This window comes from Petaurus breviceps, unplaced genomic scaffold, assembly GCF_028583685.1.
Source record: "Petaurus breviceps papuanus isolate PSGF00001 unplaced genomic scaffold, PetGlider_PUasm1.0 186, whole genome shotgun sequence".
NCBI classification, from domain to species: Eukaryota; Metazoa; Chordata; class Mammalia; order Diprotodontia; family Petauridae; genus Petaurus; species Petaurus breviceps.
In genome coordinates, this window is record NW_027185798.1 from 4230343 (window position 1) to 4250156 (window position 19814).

General features: G+C 44.0%; 1 protein-coding gene across 1 annotated transcript in view; it reads right to left on the minus strand.

Moving 5' to 3' along the window:
- Window positions 1-11323: 11323 nt before the first annotated feature.
- Window positions 11324-19814, minus strand: part of MAP6D1 (MAP6 domain containing 1) — a 10831-nt gene continuing 2340 nt past the window's right edge. The window contains 2 exon segments of the mRNA XM_069089163.1: window positions 11324-13027; window positions 13702-13819. Of these exon segments, the coding sequence (XP_068945264.1) occupies window positions 12947-13027; window positions 13702-13819 (199 nt within the window). The 3' untranslated portion in view covers window positions 11324-12946.

The window sequence follows — 19814 nt, forward strand, 5'->3', positions numbered from 1 at the left end:
TGGAGCAAGTTCTATTCACCCACCTAAAAGTCACTTTGGGACAGAAACCTAAGCTGATGAAACAGGATTGGCACAGAGTGGATGGGGTCTGAGACATTTGGAGACTTGGGCCCCAGGGAAACAACCATCAGGAGATCAGGAAATTCGGAGACTCAGACAGTGGTTAATAAGGGCAAATAAATTGGGGTAAGAGGGTGGGGAAGACCTAAATTACCAAAGATCTTAGAAAGAGGAAGAAATCTCAACATAAGCAGATAAATCAAGAAGGAAATCATTAACAGCAGAAAGAAATATGGCCTCCAGATCCAGTAAATGAGTTCAGGCATCTATGTATACTGTAAAACAGAAAAATGTTCCAACATTTGATAAAGAGAAGACTCTGAAATTTGAGGAGATCATGAAACCAGAGCATGCTCTTCCAGAGTACAAAAGAAAAATGAGGAATATAAAAGCAGAATTTACAGCCTGCACAGCAAAAATAGTGGGTGGGAAGAATAGGAAAACATTTATAATGGCAAGTCTTGCCAAAGAACAAAAGAAGACAATAGACTGTGGGAATGTCGAAAAGTGAAGGACAATCTAGAAGTGTAGCAAAAAGCAACATTAAATGAAGATATGCTTACTGTGCAGCCAAGACATACTGATCGTGAAGATAGTAAACACAGAGGCAATCTGAAGTCTCCCAGAATAAGACAGAACAAAGAAATCTCAACACCATAATGCAGGAAAGAATAAAAGACAAATCTTCAGAACTGGACATGGAGGGGGGGGCGGTGTGGAAATACCAACTGAAAGAATTTTAAAGGTCATCTCCAGTTTAAAAAAATTGTAGGCCTGCACACTCTTAAGACAGAGTGGTCAATTTTAACAGTTCATTCCAGAAATAACACATTCTGCAAGTGATTAGGAGAAAGACCTTCAAATACAAAGAAAAAGAAGTTCAAGAAAAGAAATACAGGATTATTCTCTTCTGGACCCGCCAGAAAACTTAGGAGGGAGTGGAATAATGTGTTCTGAAGAGCAGTGCAACTCAGGATGCAATTCAGGGTGACTTACTCTGCAACTATGAGCTCAACCATAAATGAAAAAAAGATGGATGTTCAATAATAAAGAAGTATTTGAAACGTTTTAAAAAGAAAACCAACCCGAAGAGTTATTTGCTTCTTGAATACCTAAAACAACAAATGCAAGAGACGTGAATAAAAGCAGCGACTAAGGACAGTAATAGCATCAGGGCAACCAGAGCAATGAGAGAAATTTGAACAAGACCAGAGTGAAGACAGAAATCTAGTGAAAGTAAAAATGGAGGCCTGGGCCATTAGAGACAGAACTAGTTGACACCTAGCTTACAGGCCAATTTTTTTTTTTTTTTACACGGGAGTGTACTTGAGAGGGGAATACAGGGACAAAGAGGAATGTGTGATGTCCCCAGTTCAAATTAAGGGCTAGTAATGAGGGGAAGGAAGGTGATCCTTTTGGTCTCAATAAGAGAAGAGCCTGCAGGGCAGAAGGAGGAGGGTATTAAGAAGAAGAAAGGAAGATCTTGTTTTGGTGGTAGGAAGGGGAATCCACTGACGAATCATCCTATGGTTGAAGAGAGATGATCTGTGGAGGGAGATAGGATCCTTCCACTGGGAGTGGTTCACAGTATTTGATGCTTGAAAAGTCCAGTCATTCTGCCTCAGAAGGGAGGAGTTGGGATTCTGGAGGGTAAGGAGGGCAGCTGGAGAAGCAGGAAGGTATAGACTTGGGTGGGGGGTGGCAGGGAGGGAATAGATTTTTTTGGCAAATAAGGAAAATAGATAACTGGGCATAAATCAGTGATTAGCTGAATACTTAAGGATGTTGTGGGGCCTCCCTTTATGGCTTTACCATAGAGCAGTTTCCTCCAACTCTAACAACAATCAGCTTTGTTCTGGGAGTGAGGCAAATGTAAAAAAGGGAATATATTGGACAGACTACAAGGCAGTGGCAGAAACTGCCTCAAGAAGATCCTAGAATGAATACCTTGGAAGTTTTGATTATATGAGGAATAGAAAGGAAAAAGAGAATAAATAATTATAGGGTCATGAGTCAGAGAATAATTAGACAATAGATAATGAAGAGAGGGAATTTTTTTAAAGGGATGCCAACAAAACATTTTTTAATACAAGCAGAGACGAAGAGATGAAGGGGAAATCTACTTGATTGAGAGGACTGGGCAGCTAGGTGTTTCAGTGAATAGAGTACTGGGCCTGGAGTTCAAATCTAGCCTCAGACACCTGCTGGGTGACCTTGGGCAAATTACTTAACCCTGATTGCCTCAGTTTCTCATCTGTAAAATGAGCTGGAGGAGAAAATGGCAAACCACTTAAGTATCTTTTCCAAGAAAACCCCAGTCAGACACAATTGAAAAGACAACTGAACAACAACAGAGAGGAAGAAAAAGAGTAAAGAATTATAAAACCAGATTAATGCAAGAGAAAAGAAGGAACTGATAAAACTCCGATGGGAAAAGGGTAACAAATGAGAAGAGGGGATCACAAATGAAGGGAAGAAAGTAGGAATAGGGTCACTATAAAAAAGATTAAGGTAAACTAACTGAAGGAACATAATACTATGTTTATTGCAGAAAAGGGGAAAAAACTTGGAAACACCCCACCTCCCCAAACAATGTTCAAGACAGATGGAGGAAAATATAAACCTAATGATTTTAAATCTAAATGGATTTAAAAACCCAATAAAATGAAAAAGTAACAGATTGGATAAGGAAACAAAAACCTACAGTATGCTGCTTATAAGAAACATTTAAAAAACAAAGACATACACAAAATAAAACTGAGGAGATAGAAAAAAATTTACCATGCATCAAGTGAATCCAAAAAAGGAGTTACACTCATGTTGGCAAAGCAAAAACAAGCATTCAGAAAAAGTAATAGGGCTGAACAAGGAAACTACGTTATTCTGAAAGCCCTAGTGGAAAGAAAACAAATAATAAACCTTTTTGTTCCAGTGTCTTAGTATCCAAATTCATAAAGGAAGTATATGCCTCCAGGAAGACAGTACAATTACAGACAATAACACAACAGTGATAGGAGATTTCAATACCCCTCTCTCAGTTTTGGAACAGAACAATAAAAGAAAATGTGGAACTAAACAAATGTCTGAAGAAACTAATTAAAAGATTTCTAAATGGACTACAAAAATATACATATTTCTCAGTGCTACATGAAATTTTTGCAAAAATTGACAATGAACTAAGGCACAGAGATATTGCAAACAAATGTAAAAAGGCAGAAATAATTACTGTATATTTTGCAGACCGTGCAATAAAAATAGTCATTAGTTCAGAGGCCACAAGTAAAGGCTGCAGACCCAAGTAGAGACTTAACAGTAATTCCTAAATAATGAAGGGTTTAAAGAACAAATCATAGAAACAATATGTAAAAGAAAATTAAAATGATGAAACAGCATACTAATATTTCTAAAATGCAGCTAAAGTAGTCCTCAGGGGGGAAAAATGAACAATTAAAACTAAAATAAACACTGAGGAAACATTGAAAATTAGACAAGAAATAGAAAAGTTGGAAACAAAACAGAAATAATAAAACTGAAAACTGGTTCTTTGAAAAGACTAATGAAATTGATACTGTTAGCTAATCGGATTAAAAGGGAGAAAGCAGAAAATCAAACCAATAAATAGAAAATGGGCAAGGTGAAATCACAATGAAACTGAAGAAATAAACAATAATCAGAACACATTAAGTACAGTTACTTGCTAACAAAACTGAGAACACACACCAAAAAAAAAAAATCTTCAAAAGTATAAAATACCCATACCATCAGGAGATCAGGTTGACTTCTTAAATAACTCAGTATCAAAAAAGGAAATACATCTAAATATAAAGGAACTATCAAAGAAAAAATTTCCTCATCCCAGTGGATTCACAGAATAATATCCATTTTTAAAGGAATAGTCTGTACCCATATTAAATTATTTCCAAAAATTGAGAAAGAGTGCATCCTATCAGACAGATCCTTTTATGAGGCAAATCTAGTCCTAAGACGTAAACCAGGGAATGATAAAACAGGGGGAAAAGCTATAGGTCAATATAGTTAAAGAACATTGGCTCAAAAAATTTAAACAAAATCCTGTTAGACTACAACAAATTTATCCAAGAAATTATGATGTCCTAGTGGGGTTCATATAAAAAATGTGAGGATAGTCCAGCATTAGGAAAACAATCAACATAACCATGTTACAAACCAAAACATCCAAAATCACATGACCATCTCAATAGATGCAAAAAAAGGCCTTTGACAAAGTACAACAGTCTTTTATGCTCAAAGCCCTGCAAAGTATAGTCATAAAGGGATTTTTTTTTCAAATATCACAAAAAAAGATCAGTCTAAAACCCAAAGCAAGTATATGGGGATATACTAGAACTTTTTCCCATAAAACAGCGTGAAGCAAGGATACCTGCTCACCCCACTATTATTTAATATAGTTCTGGAAATGTAGCGACAGCAATAAGACAAGAGAAAAAAAGGCATAAAGATAGGTGAAGAGGAGAAAATTATCCCTGTTTGCTGATGATGTCATGGTGTACTTCAAAAATTCTAGGGAATCAACAGAGATGCTAATTGAGACAATAGCTTTAGCAAGGCTGCAGGCTATAAGATAAATCCTCAAAAACGAACAGCATTTCTATATTATAGCAAAACACAAAAAAGCAATAATAGGGAACTCTTATTCCAAATAAATACAAAACGGGTAAACTGTCTGGGGGTCCTTGAACAGGGATGGAGTTTAGCTGATAATGCATGCTAGTAAAAGCATTTTTGTCTGCCATCCCCCAAATCTGACAAGAGAGTTTTAAGCTAGAAAAGGTAGGAAAGGGAGAAATCTACGGTCTTGTTTAACTGATTTTTATGTAAAGAAAGTAGTTGATACCCATACAGAGAAGTTTTAACAGCAGAGAAAACCTATTATTCACGAAAGACGTCCATGAATGAAGAGAGCCCCTGGCCTCTGATGCAGATGCAGAAATGCACTAAAATGGAGGTAAAAAAAGTAAACTAGAAGTCCTATGTAAGAAGGCAAACGACATTATTAGTATCAGTGAAACAGTGGAATGAGACTGAAATATAATTATGGAATATGTCTTCATTGAAAAGGAAGGGACTAGTAAAAGGGGTAATGGAACAGCTTTGTTTCCAGGTATTAGGAAATCCAGGAGCCGAGGCTGAGAAGCACAGCAAAGTGCATGTGACTACTGGATGAGTGCTTTGCAAACCTGAAACTGTTATATCAATGTAAATGGTTATCAAAGCACCTAGGCAGAGAAAGCAAACATTTGGGTAAACAAATCACACGCCTGTCAAGGTAGGATGGAATAGTCATGGAGGACTTTGCTTTCCCTCTAACCAAAGCAGAGCAGTCTCACAATTTGTGACCAGCCATAATAATGACTTTGTTATTTAGTGGGTGGAGGAAGCCTCCAAGGGAGCCATGGTTCTTGACTTGATTCTGACCAACTAGGAGAGAAATTAGGGTGAGAGTGACCCCTCTATTTTAGAATTAAGCATAGAAAGGAAAAGGAAAAACAGCCCCAGTTTAGTGTGCTTCCCAGCTTTGGGGAGAGTGCATTTCAAAGGACTCGATCAAAGACAGCCCGTATGGTGTGCAGGGGAAAAATGGAGTCGTAAGGTCTGGGTTTGAATACCTTGCTACTTATTATCATCTAAAGAGGCTGACTTAGAGGCATATCGACCAAGCTGGTCTTTTGGGGGTGTATAAAGGAGAGGGAGGGGCAGCCAGGCGGCACAGTGGATAGAACACTGAGCCTGGAGTCAGGAAGACTCATCTTCCTAAGTTCAAATCCAGCCTCAGACACTTACTAGCTCTGTGACCCTGGGCAAGTCACTTCACCCTGTTTGTCTGTTTTCTTATCTGTGAAATGAGCTGGAGAAGGACATGGCAAACCACTCCAGTATCTCTACCCAAGAAAACCCCCAATGGGGCCATGAAGAGTCAGATACAACTGACACAACACTGATAAGAGAGAGGTGTGCTTTCTTCCTGGGCATGAACCCAGATAGAAATGAAGACCCTCTCCAAAGCTGTCAGACTAGGTGATGGCAACTAAACAACAAGAGTGTGTGTGTGTGTGTGTGTGTGTGTGTGTGTGACATTAACGGATTGCAAAGTCACTATGGTTCCATAGTGTGACAGGCAACCAAAGAACTAAAATGAATTAAGCTACCTTGAGAGGCACTGTTCCGAAAATGAGGGTGGACCTCACAGCCGTGGTGTGATGAGGCCACTCACCCATCAACCATCATCTCTTGAGTGCCTATGAATGTTGGGCACCATTGTGGGCCCTGGGAATATGAAGACGAATGCTGTGCCTGACCTCTGGGAGCTTACAGGCTAACACATCCATAAATGTGTTTTAGGTTTTATTGCTATGTTTTTGTCCTTTTTACAAACATTGACAGTTTCCCTCCATTCTGTGTGAGGTCTTTTGTAACAAAGTAAAACATCTGGGAGTGTAGGCAACATTTCTCTTCTGTAGCATGCATGCCTCAGCCTCTCTGTTTTTAAATTCGTTAACAGAAATATATTTTCTTTCCTTGCCACTATATATACAAGTGATTTAAAGAAAAACTCTTACAGGTCAGGGAAATAAAAAAAATAGCTCTCAAAGGAAGAGACACCTCAGGTGTGCACTGAAGGAAGTCAGGAGTTCCAAGAGGCAGAGCTGAAGAAGAAGAACGTTCCAGGCATGAGAGATGGTCGATGCAAAGGTGTGGAGGTGGGAAATGGGATATCGTGTGCAGATAACAGCAAAGAGGCCAGTTTGGCTGGAGCAGACAATTCACGTATGAGAGAATTTATCTAATCAGGCTAGAAAGATAGACCAGAGCCAGATTGTGATAAGCCTTCAATGCTAAATAACACACACACACACACACACATACACACACATACACATGTGTACCTTTGGGGAGGAAAGAAAATGCTTGAGGAAAATAATAGCACAATAAATAAATAAATATGTGTATATACATATATACACACAACTGAGGCCCAGAAAGTAAGTGACTCCACCAAAGTCTTACAACATGTATGCCTAGGCAGAATTTGAACTCAGGTCTTTTCTGACTCCAATTCTAACACTTTATTCATTCGTTACAACAGGATGCCTCTCTTGGAGACATAATTCCTATTCAGAAAATCACCTGGTGATGGGTGACCCATAAAGTCACTTTTTACTAGGAGATTTGGGGATTACTGGATTCATCAGAATGTCCTAGTTCACTCTCAAGGGAAGAGCCCCCACCTCGAGCACCATCTGGTGGGTCTTTCATCTTGGTATTGAGCTCTGATTGTCTAAATCCTTCATTTTAGAGGATTGTGTCTGTGCCCAAAGAGGAGGGAAAAGCAAGTTAAATCAGGTTTTGCATAATCTGAGGATTTGGGTGCTTTGCCACCATATTTCCCAGAGCTAGAAGCTCCCAAGCTCAGCCTCATTGGATCATCAAGAAGCTCAGTGCCCTATCTTGGATGAAAGCCACAGAGCTAGTATTCCATGGGCTCTCCCCTTTTGCACCTCTTTTGATGGAAAAAACTAGAGAAGATTCCTTTCCCCATTTTCAGAGATGCAATCTTCCCTCCTCTCCAGTGTGTGACCAACTTAAATCCCAATATGTCCCTGGCCCTGAATCCAAAGAAGTGTCTCAGGCAGGCTCAGGAAATTATCAGTAGGAAATGTGTCTGAGAACAGAATTGTTCTGCCTCGGGCTTTGTAATAGTAATGGAATTTAAAGATTCCCCTGTTTTGGCTTGGTTTTTGGTTTGATCGTGTTAAAACCCAGAGCTTGTTAATCCCACTTGTGGGATGGACTTGTTGACGTGAAAAGAGAGGGCTAAAGAGGGAGGAGCTGGTGACATAAATTTAGAGAGACACAAGAAAAGAGAGAGGCAGAAGAACTTTGGAAGCAGCATCTTGGAGGCAGAGAGAGACTAAGAGGATTGCTGAGGGCCACTTTGAATTGCCCAGGACTTTTGAGAGCTGCCACCCAGAGCTGCCAAGGACTGAGGAGACATGGCTGTTTTGCTGGTACTTTGTCTGTCTGTTTTGATGTTGTTTTGCCAGATTTGTCCATTGGTGAAAGACAGTCCTGTTGTTGCAGAAGTCTGGGAACCTTGCTGTTGGTTCAGAGCTCCTGAGACTGTTCTGCAGACAGAGAGTGAATTCTGTCCACTGGTGAAGGACAGTGCTGTTGTTGCAGAGGTGTTGGAACCTTGCTGTTGGTTCAGAAGCCCTGAAGAAGGATTTTCTTGTTGTATGTTTACAGAAATCCTGGAAGAGGGTTTTGCTAATGTTTTCAGGGGTCCTAGGACTGTTCTGCAGACAGAGAATGAATTAATGAAGAGACTGAAAATGTATCTTGTGGCCTTGCTAAGCTTTGTCTCCCCAGGAACAAAGATTGCTGAGAACTTGCCTCGGGTCAAGATGAAGAAAAGACCTCTCTTTGGGTATTAAATGCTGTGCTTAAGCTTATTGTAACTCTGGGGTAGATTCAATTGTGATCCAAGGGTGGGGAACTTTTGACCTTTTTGTGCTCTGTGATTGAACAAAGGAATGTACTTTACTTATGATTGGAAACTAATCTCCATCTGAGAAGAGGGGCTTTGTGATGGACTAAATGAATGTACAGCCTAGGGGTGGAGTAGTATTTAGAACAGGGACTTTGTGACTGATTAAATCAAGGTAATGTCCAGGAGTGTGGTAGTACTTGGAGATTATTTAATCACACTTGGTAAATGCTGTATTTTGAATTATGCTATATTTCGATTCTGTCTGTTCTTAATTTGTTACTGAATAAAATGGAGAGCACCTATGCTGGTATTTTGAACCTTGGGAAGTTGCCTTTGCTTGGCATTACAGGCTCACACCATGTCCCATTTTGTCCCTGAGATTTTTCTTGGTTTCCCTTCTAATTAGAACCATCTTTTCTAAGCTCCACAGTTTACTTGGACATTTCCAGATCCCAGTGCACTAATGAGATTGCATTTGAGCCCAGCACACCTGATCTTTTATTCTGTGGGAATAATCCTGGATTTTGTGACTAGGGCCAATCCCCAGGGTCCCAGGAAAGAGTCCTTCCAGGAAACAACAGTGAATAGTGAAGACAGAGCAAAATTCTAGCCACTGAGTGTCAAGCCCCAGGGATAGAGTAATAAGGAAAGACACTATGGTGTTGCTAAATGGGTGCCCCATTAGCTGCAGTGCCAGAGGGAGAATCAGGAAACCTTGATTTGAATCCTGCTTTTCATTTCTAGCTAAATACAGATTTCAAATATTACATCCTCTCAGCTTCAGTTACTGCAGCTGTAAACTCAGAGTGTTGGTCTAGGTAGGACCATAGGGCTAGATCTGGAAGGGGCCTCAGAGGCCAACTCAGCCATTTTACAGATAAGGAAACTGAGGCCACACAGGCAGTAAGTGCCAGAGGCACTTTTTGAGTCCAAGTATCGACTCGGTTACCATCCTGCCTCTTAAAGTCTTCTCTAGGCATAACATCTTTTTATCCCATCTTGGCTTTAATAGACTCAACTGTTCCACATGTTTTCTACTAATAAGAATTCTCCAATCCACTGGATAGGTGGAGAGTAAGACCTTTTAGGGTTGCCAAACACAAAGACTTTGGGGTCCCTTTCCAGGGAGTTAGGTGTTTTAAAAACAACAACAACAAAGCACTATGATAATCATATTTAAAAGTGTATGTTTAAAAATATTTTCAAATGGAAAACATTAATTATTCTTCAATTTTACTTAAAAGCTGGTTTTTAAAGTTTTAATGAATATTTCAAACTTTAAATTTATCAATGTTATTAATACTGCCCTGGTTTTGTTTTTTAGGACATAACCACGTTAAAAGTTACAAAAGAAAAGCTGGATTTATAATGTACAAACACAGTTAACAATTGTAAGTTGAATGAAACTAACAAATATACAAAGAAGGAATTTCAGAAAAAGTCACAATCACTAAATGAAATAATATCGTGACAAAATGATGTTTTTTCCTAATAACACAAAATAATAATCTTACATTTCTACCATGACAATACAACAACAGAAAGAGAAAGGGAAAATGTGGTATCTGAAAAATTACTTCATTATGCTCTAATCTTAAAATGGTTGATTCATTTATCCCATTATTTGTTCCCAAATGATGGTTGATGAACATGTATTTCTGTGCTCTCATTAGTGTCACTCTCCCTCCACAACTGCTGAGCACCACTCTTCTCAACCTCTGGGATTCCTGCCCGTGGCTTCCCACAAGACATTCATAGAGGATACAGCCCCAACACATGAGGCCTTTCTCAAATCTTCTCATATTTCTGAGTGCTACATTGGGGCTGCCCATCTGTCATCCCATCCCTTTGTCAGTCGTCTGTGTCATGGATCAAGTCCTTGACATATTTCCCTTCATCTAGGTCATCTTTGGTCAAACACCACCACCTCCTCATGCCCCTCATGCTTCTGCTCTGTGGATTGCCTACCATGTGGATTTTTCCAAGCTGGTGGCACGCTCTGATTTACTACCGCACAGCAGTGCTGGGAGAATGTGGAAGCTAAAACAACAGAATCCAGCAGGAAAGAAAGGCTTGGAATCACTGGAAGCACCGAACTTTTCCCAAATGCAGTTCAGGGTATTCTCTCCTTCCTGTTCTATTCTGGACTGCCCACCTAACTGTCTATCTTAATCTTAGCTTCTCTTAAGCAAAATCCACAGGGACTAAGCTTGAAGCAGGTCAGAGTTCTTAGTCATTCCTAAAGAGATGCCAAACTGGTGAACCTTAGTGTGAGCATCATACCAGAAATAAGCAGAAAGATCCCAAGGCCGGCCCTTGGGAAAGGCTTGAAGTGGTTCTGCTGATATGGGCTTAAGAGTCCAATGAGGATAGGGCAGGAGTGCTGAGCTGCAGACCTCAGCAGATAGCATTTGCTCACTCTTGTCCAAGCCAAGCACGGACACAATCCTGCAGCATTGTAGAAAGTTTGAGCCTTGGACCCTGGGGATGCCAAGCAGGTGCCATTTTAAACATGGTCCAAGGGTCCCCAAATTGTGGGCTCCAAACACTAACCCCAAAGCAGCAGCAACAGCAGTCGCAGCCATTTGACCTGGAAGAAATCTTTAGAAAAGACACTGATTTAAACCCATCCCAATGACATAATCTAAAGAAAGGCTTTGTTAGAATGGGGCAAGTATAAGAATGACTAATCCATGCTTTGTTCAGAAAGAAAGTTAAATAATAATTTACATTAAATTAATAGTTAAAGTAATGTCTTTATGTAAATTTTAAAGCTTAAAATGCTGTTACTTGTGTTTTTCATCTTTTACAGCTTAAAGATTGATCATAGATCTAGAATTGGAATGAACTCAGATGCCACTTGCTTTAACCCTCCCATTTTACAGAGGAGGAAACTGAGGCAAAGGGAGTTTCAGTGACTTGACTAAGGTCACACGGGCAGTATCAGAGGCAGGTCTGGAGAATGCAGGGTCTCTAACTCTAGGGCCTGTGTTCTTCCCCTAGGCCTCCTGGCTAAACAAAGGTAGGGTAGCCTAGTAGGTAGAGAGCTGGGCTTTGAACCAGGAAGACTTAAATTCAGGTCCTGCCTTTGACATGTCCTGGCTATACATGACTCTGGGCAGGCCTCAGGGCTCTCAGCAGCTCTAGAAGTAAGTCTGTTAATTTCAGAGGAGGTGCCAACTTGACTTAGTGGAGGGAGTTCTCCTACTTGGGAGTTGCCTTTACCAAGAAGTCACAGATCCTATAATTTAGGTGTCCCTATAATTTAAAAATGCATCTTGTCAGGGTAGCTAGGTGGCACAGTGGATAGAGCACCAGCTCTGGAGTTAGGAGGACCTGAGTTTAAATCTGGCCTCCCATACTTAGCTGTATGACCCTGGGCAAGTCACTTAACCTCAATTGCCTCCAAAAGCCCCCCAAAAACCCACCAAAAAAACCCCAAGCCCTCAAAACAAAAAAACAACTGCATCTTGTCCAAAAGGGAATTTAAAATTTAAAATGCATCTTCCAAAATGTAGCTCCATGAATGTCATTCTACTGCTAGGGAAATTATTTCTGGTTACTTAGTATTCACTTAACTAACACGCAGGCAAGAAATTAGAGTTTCAAGGCAATACATTTATTATACAATGTGTATGTGCAGAGAGTTGTTGATCAGAAAAGCCAAGCGCTTTCCCTTTGGGAAAAAAAATGGTTACTGTCACTGTTGTGGAAAATCCATAAGAAATTAGTAGAGATCTTGGAAACAGAGGAAGTAAAAATCCCACAGAATTGATCCTGGGGAATCTTAAGCGAGTTCAGGCTGTTGGGACACATCTGCCCAAAGCAGAATCAACCCCTTTCTCGCTCATTCCTTCAGATTTCAGAAATGAAGGCTGGTTAGAATATACCCTAGATCAGGGCCCTTCCTGGCTTTGAAATGAGGGTAAAATTCCTGATGGGTTGAACCTTTGGAAAACAGCAGAGCTAGTGTGGGACAGACTTGGGGAGCAGAGTTCTCCATGGCTTGCTTTGTTCATCAGACGACAAGTGCTTTGGGGATATTTCCTTTCCTGAGTTCCATGTGGGTATTCTCGGGCCACTGCCCACAAGTAGGCTTGGTTAGCTGTGACCAGAAATCCTGGGCCAAGGAGACACGAGCCTGGTCCCAGCAAGGCCAGGAATATTCCCAACAGTGTAAGCATGCGCTGGCATAGACGGGTGTGCTGTGGCCGCTGTCTGACCACTGGCACCTCCACGGGCCAGAAGCCAAGCAGATTCGCCCTTGCGCCCCTCAGGCGGCATCGCAGCTGACTTTAGCACACACCTCCTTTTTGCCACCTCCGCCCTCCTGCCCCCAGAGTGGGCAGGTGTGGACGATCACACATGCAGTATAGGGGCAGGTGAGGCCTGAAAGACCGCGGAAGGGTTTGGCGAGAACTTTCTTCTTCCTTCTGGGACCTGCAAGATAAAGCGTTCGCGCATCACAACTGGCGCAGTAGGCACTCACGAGGTGTTTGCTAACTGGCTGGCTGACTAGGGGCAAGGGCCTTTCCTCCACGAGGCTCAGCAGGCTTTGAAGCTGGGGGTGCGGGTGGTGGGAGCCCCGCACAGGTGGGGATGCCACTTAGTGTCCGACGTTGTCCTGCGCACAATTTCATGGATTTCCCCTCTGAAGACGCCAGCTCTACTTGCAGTTTGGCTTGGTCTTTTTGCAGGGGGTGGAGGTCTTGGCCTCTCTGTGGAGACGGGCCCTGCCATGTTCCATTGGAGGAACATTCCTTATAGCCGGGATGCGTGCCTCATGTCAAGCACGATCCTCGCGCTGGGTTAGGCACCTGTCCTTTGGCACCTTCACTGGCTTCAGCACTCACACACACTCTACGCTGGGGCTGGACAGAGATGGGCTGGAGGCTCTGACGGTCAGCAGATCAAGCCTGCCTCAGGGAGTGTCGTGGAGCGGGGGAATGGGCCTGGGGAGCTGGACCACCTAAAGGGAGGCCCTCCTGGAGCCCAGCCCAGGGGGCGACTGACCGCCTGAAGGGAGACCCCCCCAGCCCAACCCCGGGGGGCCACTGACTGCCTCAAGGGAGCCCTCCCCCCCTCAGCTCAGTCGGGGGGGGGGGGCGACTTACCTTGAAGTCAGCCCGGTAGCTGCTCTCCCTCACAGTGTAGTCAGTGACAATAATAGAGGTTGGTTTGGTCTTCATGGGCCTTGAAGGTTTGGTGCCAGGCCAGGGCCGGTACTCCTGTCTGAGACATCGAGTAGAGTTACCATCTTAGCACGGAGACTCATTCATTTACAGATTCTCCCTCCCATTGGACAATACCCATAAAGACTCCCTCTGGGCTGTTAGAAAGTTTGAAGTGGAGGCGATGGGAGGGTGTCTGGAGTCAGGAAGACCTGAGCCCAAATCCTGCCTCAGGCTTTTCCTAGCTGTGTGACCTTGAGTAAATCACTTCACCTGTTTGCCTCAGTTTCCTCACCTGTAAAATGGAGATAATAATAGCACCTACCTCCCAGGGTTGTGGTAAAGATAAAAATGCCATCATGTTTTTGAATAGTAGGTGTTGCATGAATGCTGTCTGTTATTATTATGGCACAGCCTCAGAGGACCCTCCCCTGGGCCTACAAACCTATCATCCCATATATCTGCAGACCTCTGGATACATCCTGGTGGAAGCACAGTGTGCTGAGGTTTGCTGAGTGCTGGGCAAAGGTTATCTCCTTTGATCTTCAAAATAACCCTGGGAGCTAGGGGCTGTCATTATTATTCCCATTTTACAGATGATGAAACTGAGCTTCAGAGAGATCCAATAACTCAAGGTCCAAAGGTCATAATCATTGAAGGCAGAATAGGAACTCAGACCTTCCCAACTCCAAGTGGGCCTCGCTGTTAAGACATTCTGCTGTGGGAAGAAGAGAGCTAAACAGGAAAGTCTAGCTGGAAGGTGAGTTCATCAGCCTCATGGGTCTCCAGACCTCCTTGTTACCCATAAGAAATATGTGCTTTTCCTCTTGGAAACTGGCTGTGCCCTTGAGGCCAGAGACCATGATGTCTGGAAACTATTTGGGGCCCTTTAGTAAGGTGAACCTTCTCTCCCAGAGCTGGGGAGGACACAGGCTCCAGCCGCCTGGGCTAGCAAGGTCTTGTTATGTGATTCCTCCCTGCCCTGGGTTTGGTTCTGTCTCCTCTTCTGTTTGCTTTATGGTGTGTGTGTGTGTGTGTGTGTGTGTGTGTGTGTGTCTGAACACATGCTTGAGCACACAAAAGCATGCACTTGCATCTCTTAAAGCAAGAGTGTGTGTGTGTGTGTGTGATGGAGCTTGAGCTTGAGCATGTACTTGCACACACAAACACACACACACACACACACACACACAGCACCATGCTGTGCCAGCACAGGCCACACTGATGCTGGCTGCTGTCCTGAGCAGTTTGGGGTACAGGCCTGGCCCTTTCAGGGCAGTTTGTGCTTAAGTCAGCAAAACATTCCGCCTGCCCAAGGTCTTCCAAGTTCCCTGTTCCTCCTGCTGACAGATAAGGCAGAGCCAAGCTGCCTTGAGCACCATTCAGCCCAGCTGGGCCAGGCCATCTCCCAATCCTCAGGCTCCTCAGATTTCCCTGAAGCCCTAGACCCAGCCATGGTGGCCCCCGCAGCCCCTGCTCTTGGGATCTACAAAGATGGTGAGGGAAAATGGTGATGGCCAAGTCCCACGAATTAGCTTAAGAGCTTAGAGCAGTGCCCAAAGGTGTCCCATCACACCCTCTTTGGAGCCCGTCTCTACTACCTCTCGGTGTCCTTGCTTCATCCATCAAACATTTACCGAGGCAACCCTGAAGGGGCTCCACAGCCTGGCTCCCTGAGGGGTGCCACCCCTGGCTGTCAAAGAACTCACAGCCTCAAGGGAGACACAGTCACCCAAACAGCACGAGGGGAGGCAGGCTTTGATAAGGGCTGATAACCCAGGAGGACTGAGGAGGGGAAGCTGAGAGGGCCTGGGGCAGCTCAGTGAAGCTCCGCCTCCCACGGCCAGGCCCTTGACCCCCTCCCCCCCACCTTGGCCACCAGATTGCCCCCTTGAGCATCCTCCTCCCTCTCCCCTATCTACTCATCACTTCCTGGCTGCCCACAAATACACAGCTTCCTCTGTCCTGAACAAATACTCTCTAGACTCAACCTTTCCATCCCCTATCTCTCCTCCCTGGGTGGTGACAGGATGCAGGTGTCTGTGCTCATCACCCTGATCTCATCTCTACCTGTGCCCTTTGCGATCTTGATTTCCTTCTGGCCTTACACTCACCTGTACCTGCTCTCGCCAAGGTGACCATTGGTCTCTCCTGTGTCATGGCCCTCACCTTTCTTGACTTCTCTGACCACTGACCATCCATCCTCGCCTCCTGGGTATTCATTCTCTCTTCTCTCTGGTCTCCTCCTATCTGGCTGACTGTTCTTTCCCAGTCTACTTTGCTGGAACATCTACTATGTGTCTCCTAATAATCATACTCTGTGATTGTGATAATGAGGCTTGAGATGTGCTCTGCATAAATTATCTTAAATTTTTGTTGTTATATAAGATAGTTCTCTGGGAGAAGAATACTGGGAGAAATTTTGGTAATGTAAAAAACAAAAGACATCAGTAAAATGTTTTTTTTTTTAATTTAAAGCTAATTAATGTCAATTGGTTGGGACATTAATTGGTTAGGGCATTAATGACTGGTGATTGACATTGGGGAACACTCTAGAATAAGGGTTTAAACTGATGGCAAAAGAACCCCAGTTCCCCTCCAGGGTACTCCTAGAGCCCTGAGGGGAAAGATGTAGGCAGCCATGCTCTGGGGACTCAAGCAGTTAGTACAAGTTTGGGTCAGGAGAGTAAATCCAGAGTACTGCTATAGGAAAGCCATGCACAATGACCATAAGAATCCAAACGAGAGCCACCATGAGCAATGGTGAATCCTCTGTAATGAGGAGTCAGCCTGGCCCCAAGGCAGAAGCAGGAAAATGCAGAGGCAGGGACTGTGGGGCTGAAACCTCGGACACACTGTCACTACTGGTTGATGTACTGGTTAGTTTTGCCAAAGCATTTTTTTTCTCTTGTGAATTCTTTGTGGCAAAGGATGGCTGTCATAGGAGAGTGGGCAGGAACATATTTAGAAATAAAAATGATGTTTAAAACAAAGCATTTTTAAAGAAGAAAGAAAAATCAACAAAAACAAATTTAAAAATCCCTCGGAGTTGGAGCAGCCCCTCTTGGATTGGCAGGGTGGCCCAAGCGCAATCTTAATTAACAGAGGACCTGTGTTCTGTCCCAGCGAGCCCACAGCTTCAAGTGTGTGAAAAGCTGGGCACGAAACTTGATTTCCTGGCCCTAGATGAATGCCATTTGAACAATGGACAGAAGCTACAAGGAAGCAGATTTCAGCTCAAAACACTTAGGAAGCATTGGTCTCAAAGGAAGACCTCGGTTCAGGTCCTGCCTCCAACACATCTGAGCTGTGTGACCCTTCGTAAGTCACTTAACCTCTCTGAGGCTATCAGTGGCAGAGAAGGTGCCGACCTTCGTTGATAAAGCAAGTTTTCTCACCTGGGTGTTCCCTATAATATTAAATCACATGTCTGGTCCTTATCCCACTGTGTGCTAAGGGCTGGGGACAAAGAGAAACTAAACCAGTGCCTGTTCTCAAGGAGACAATATGTAATGGAGGGCTTGGCTGCAAAGCTATCAGAAAGACCCAGAAAGATGCTGCCTTGAGGTGCCTGTCCCAAAGCATGGGGATTCTGGATTCCTCCCAGCAGGGGAAGATTGTGGGGGGGGGGAGACAAAGAGTCTGTCCAATAAGAGGAAGGGGGCATCGGCAGGAAGGTGCATCTGGGGGAGGGGAAGGAGAAAACTCTCCCTTTTGTACCAACTCCATCTGGGGCCCTTCTGGTAGGTCTCCTCCCCTGCTCCTTGGCCCTCCATGGGCTCTGGGGTGGATGAGGGAAAACTTGATGCTTAGATCTCTCTAAAAACAGAACAAGCTGCCCCAGGAAACAGCATAGGGTTCATCAGAGGTGATTTTTAACAGGAAGTTGGGTCATGATCCCTTGGGGTATTAGGGGGCTAGATGGAACTGTTCGGTTGACTGCTTAAAATGTGGGTTTGTAGCTTGGGAGAGAAATCTGGGCTGGAGATGGAGACTGAGGAATCCTCTGCAAAGGTGAGATGGAAATCAGCCAAGTGTCTGAGCTCCCAAGGGGAGACAGTGAGGAGAGAAGAGGAGGGTCTTAGGACTGAATCCTGGGGGACACCTTCATTCCAGGGGGAGACAGAGAAGGCACCATAGAGGGGGTTAAGGAAGGCCAAGGAAGTTGTGGCAGGTAGCCCACCAGCACCAGATGTGGCAGAAGTCAAAGAAAATGGGGTTTGGTTTGGGGAGGTTCCTGGTAATTTCTGAGGATGGCTTCAAGATGGAAGCCAGATTTTGAGGGGCTGAGTGATTGGCTAGAAAGGAAGTGGGAGGGAGGCATGCTGGCAGTGCCAGAGAGAAAAGGGAAAATCCATTCCTTGGGAGGCAGCAGGGTTAAGGAGGGCCATATTAGGGTCAGGAAGACAAAGAGGTTTGTAGGCAGACCCCCAGGATATTGGCCTAGTAAAGTCCTGGGGGAATGTAGAGGGCCACAGCTGCATGCGGTGAGCTCAGCCTTGGCAAAGATGGTAGCTGCCTCTTCCTTTGACACAGGCTGTGTAGGCATGGCCAGAGGAGGCAGCAGGGCACAGTGGCCACAGTATTGGAGCCAAACTAGGGAGCTGGGTGACCCTGGGAAAGTCCCTCAACATCTCTGGGCCTCAAGTAAGCTGGGTGGGCTTGATGGCCCCAGGTGTCCTCCCCAGCTCTGAATCTATGATCTTCTGAGTCATGGGTGCAAAACATGCTACAAATGCTTGATTCTCATCTATTTCAATCAATCAATGAGCATTCTAAATGCCTACTATGTGCTAGGTACTGTGCTGTACTGCAAGCCCTTTGAAGGCAGGGTCTCATCTCCAGCAGGTCATTCATAAGCAATGTACAGGTGGGGGCAGCCATGCAGGGGTTGCTATCTGAATCACTGGAAGGACCTCCAAATAAGAGATCACAGGACACCCATGATTGGAAGGCAAGGACTGTCTTTTATTTCAACTTTGTATTCCCAAGCAGCCAGCACAGGGCTTTGTACAAATGGGGTCTTAATAAATGCTATTATTGCTAATTAGACACAGCTAGGTGTCACCTAGTGCCAGTCCTGGAGTCAGGGATACTCATTTTCCTGAGTTCAAATCCAGCCTCAGACACTTACTAGCCATGTGACCCTGGGCAAGTCATTTGACCCTGCTTGCCTCAGTTTCCTCATCTGTAAAGTAAACTGGAGAAAGAAATGGCAAACCCCTCCAGTATCTCTGCCAAGAAAACCCCAAATAGGGTCACAAAGACACAACTTTAAAAATTGTTAATTAATAACAACCACAACCACAATAATGCTTGCTGAATTAAATTGTACCTACCAGGGAATGCAAGTGGCGGAGCCATTAGGTAAATAAAGATAGCCATGGAGACCAGCGTCCTCTCCTTACCTTCCAGAAAATGTGGGGGCTATAGTCTAGTCTCTCTCCATGGTGCTGACTGCCAGCCCCAAGACACGGTTTTCTGCTCTGCCCAGGATCTCGGAGTTCCACTCCCCACAGCCCACCTTACCCCTCTGTGAATATCCTCAAAATTTTATCTCCCACCTTCCCCACCTCCAGGATGTAATCTGCACACACAGTAGGTGCTATGAGCATCAGGTATGTGAAGAGCAGAAGGGACCCTCACACTCAAGAGAATGGAGAATCAACCCCTGGAACAAGGAGTCTGAGTATGAGAGAGGGGCTCACACAGCTGAGACTCGAATAAATGATGAACAGGAACATGCCCCATTGCAGGAGGAGGCAAAGAACCCGAGTTCAAATCCTGCCCTCAACACCTACTGGCTGCATGGACACCCTGAGGACAGAAGCCACTTCTTTTCTCTTTTCCTCCAGTGCCAGCCACACGCAGATCATTGATGAAGCTTGTGGGATGAATATGTAACCCTGGGTTGGCCCCGGGACACAGTAAGCACCTGATATATCATTTATCTTTGTCAAATCTGGCCAACTCACCTCTATTTCCTTCCTCATTATATAAATAATAAAGTGAGGGGCAGAGGGGAAGGAGGAAGCAAGAGACAGAGAAACAGAGAC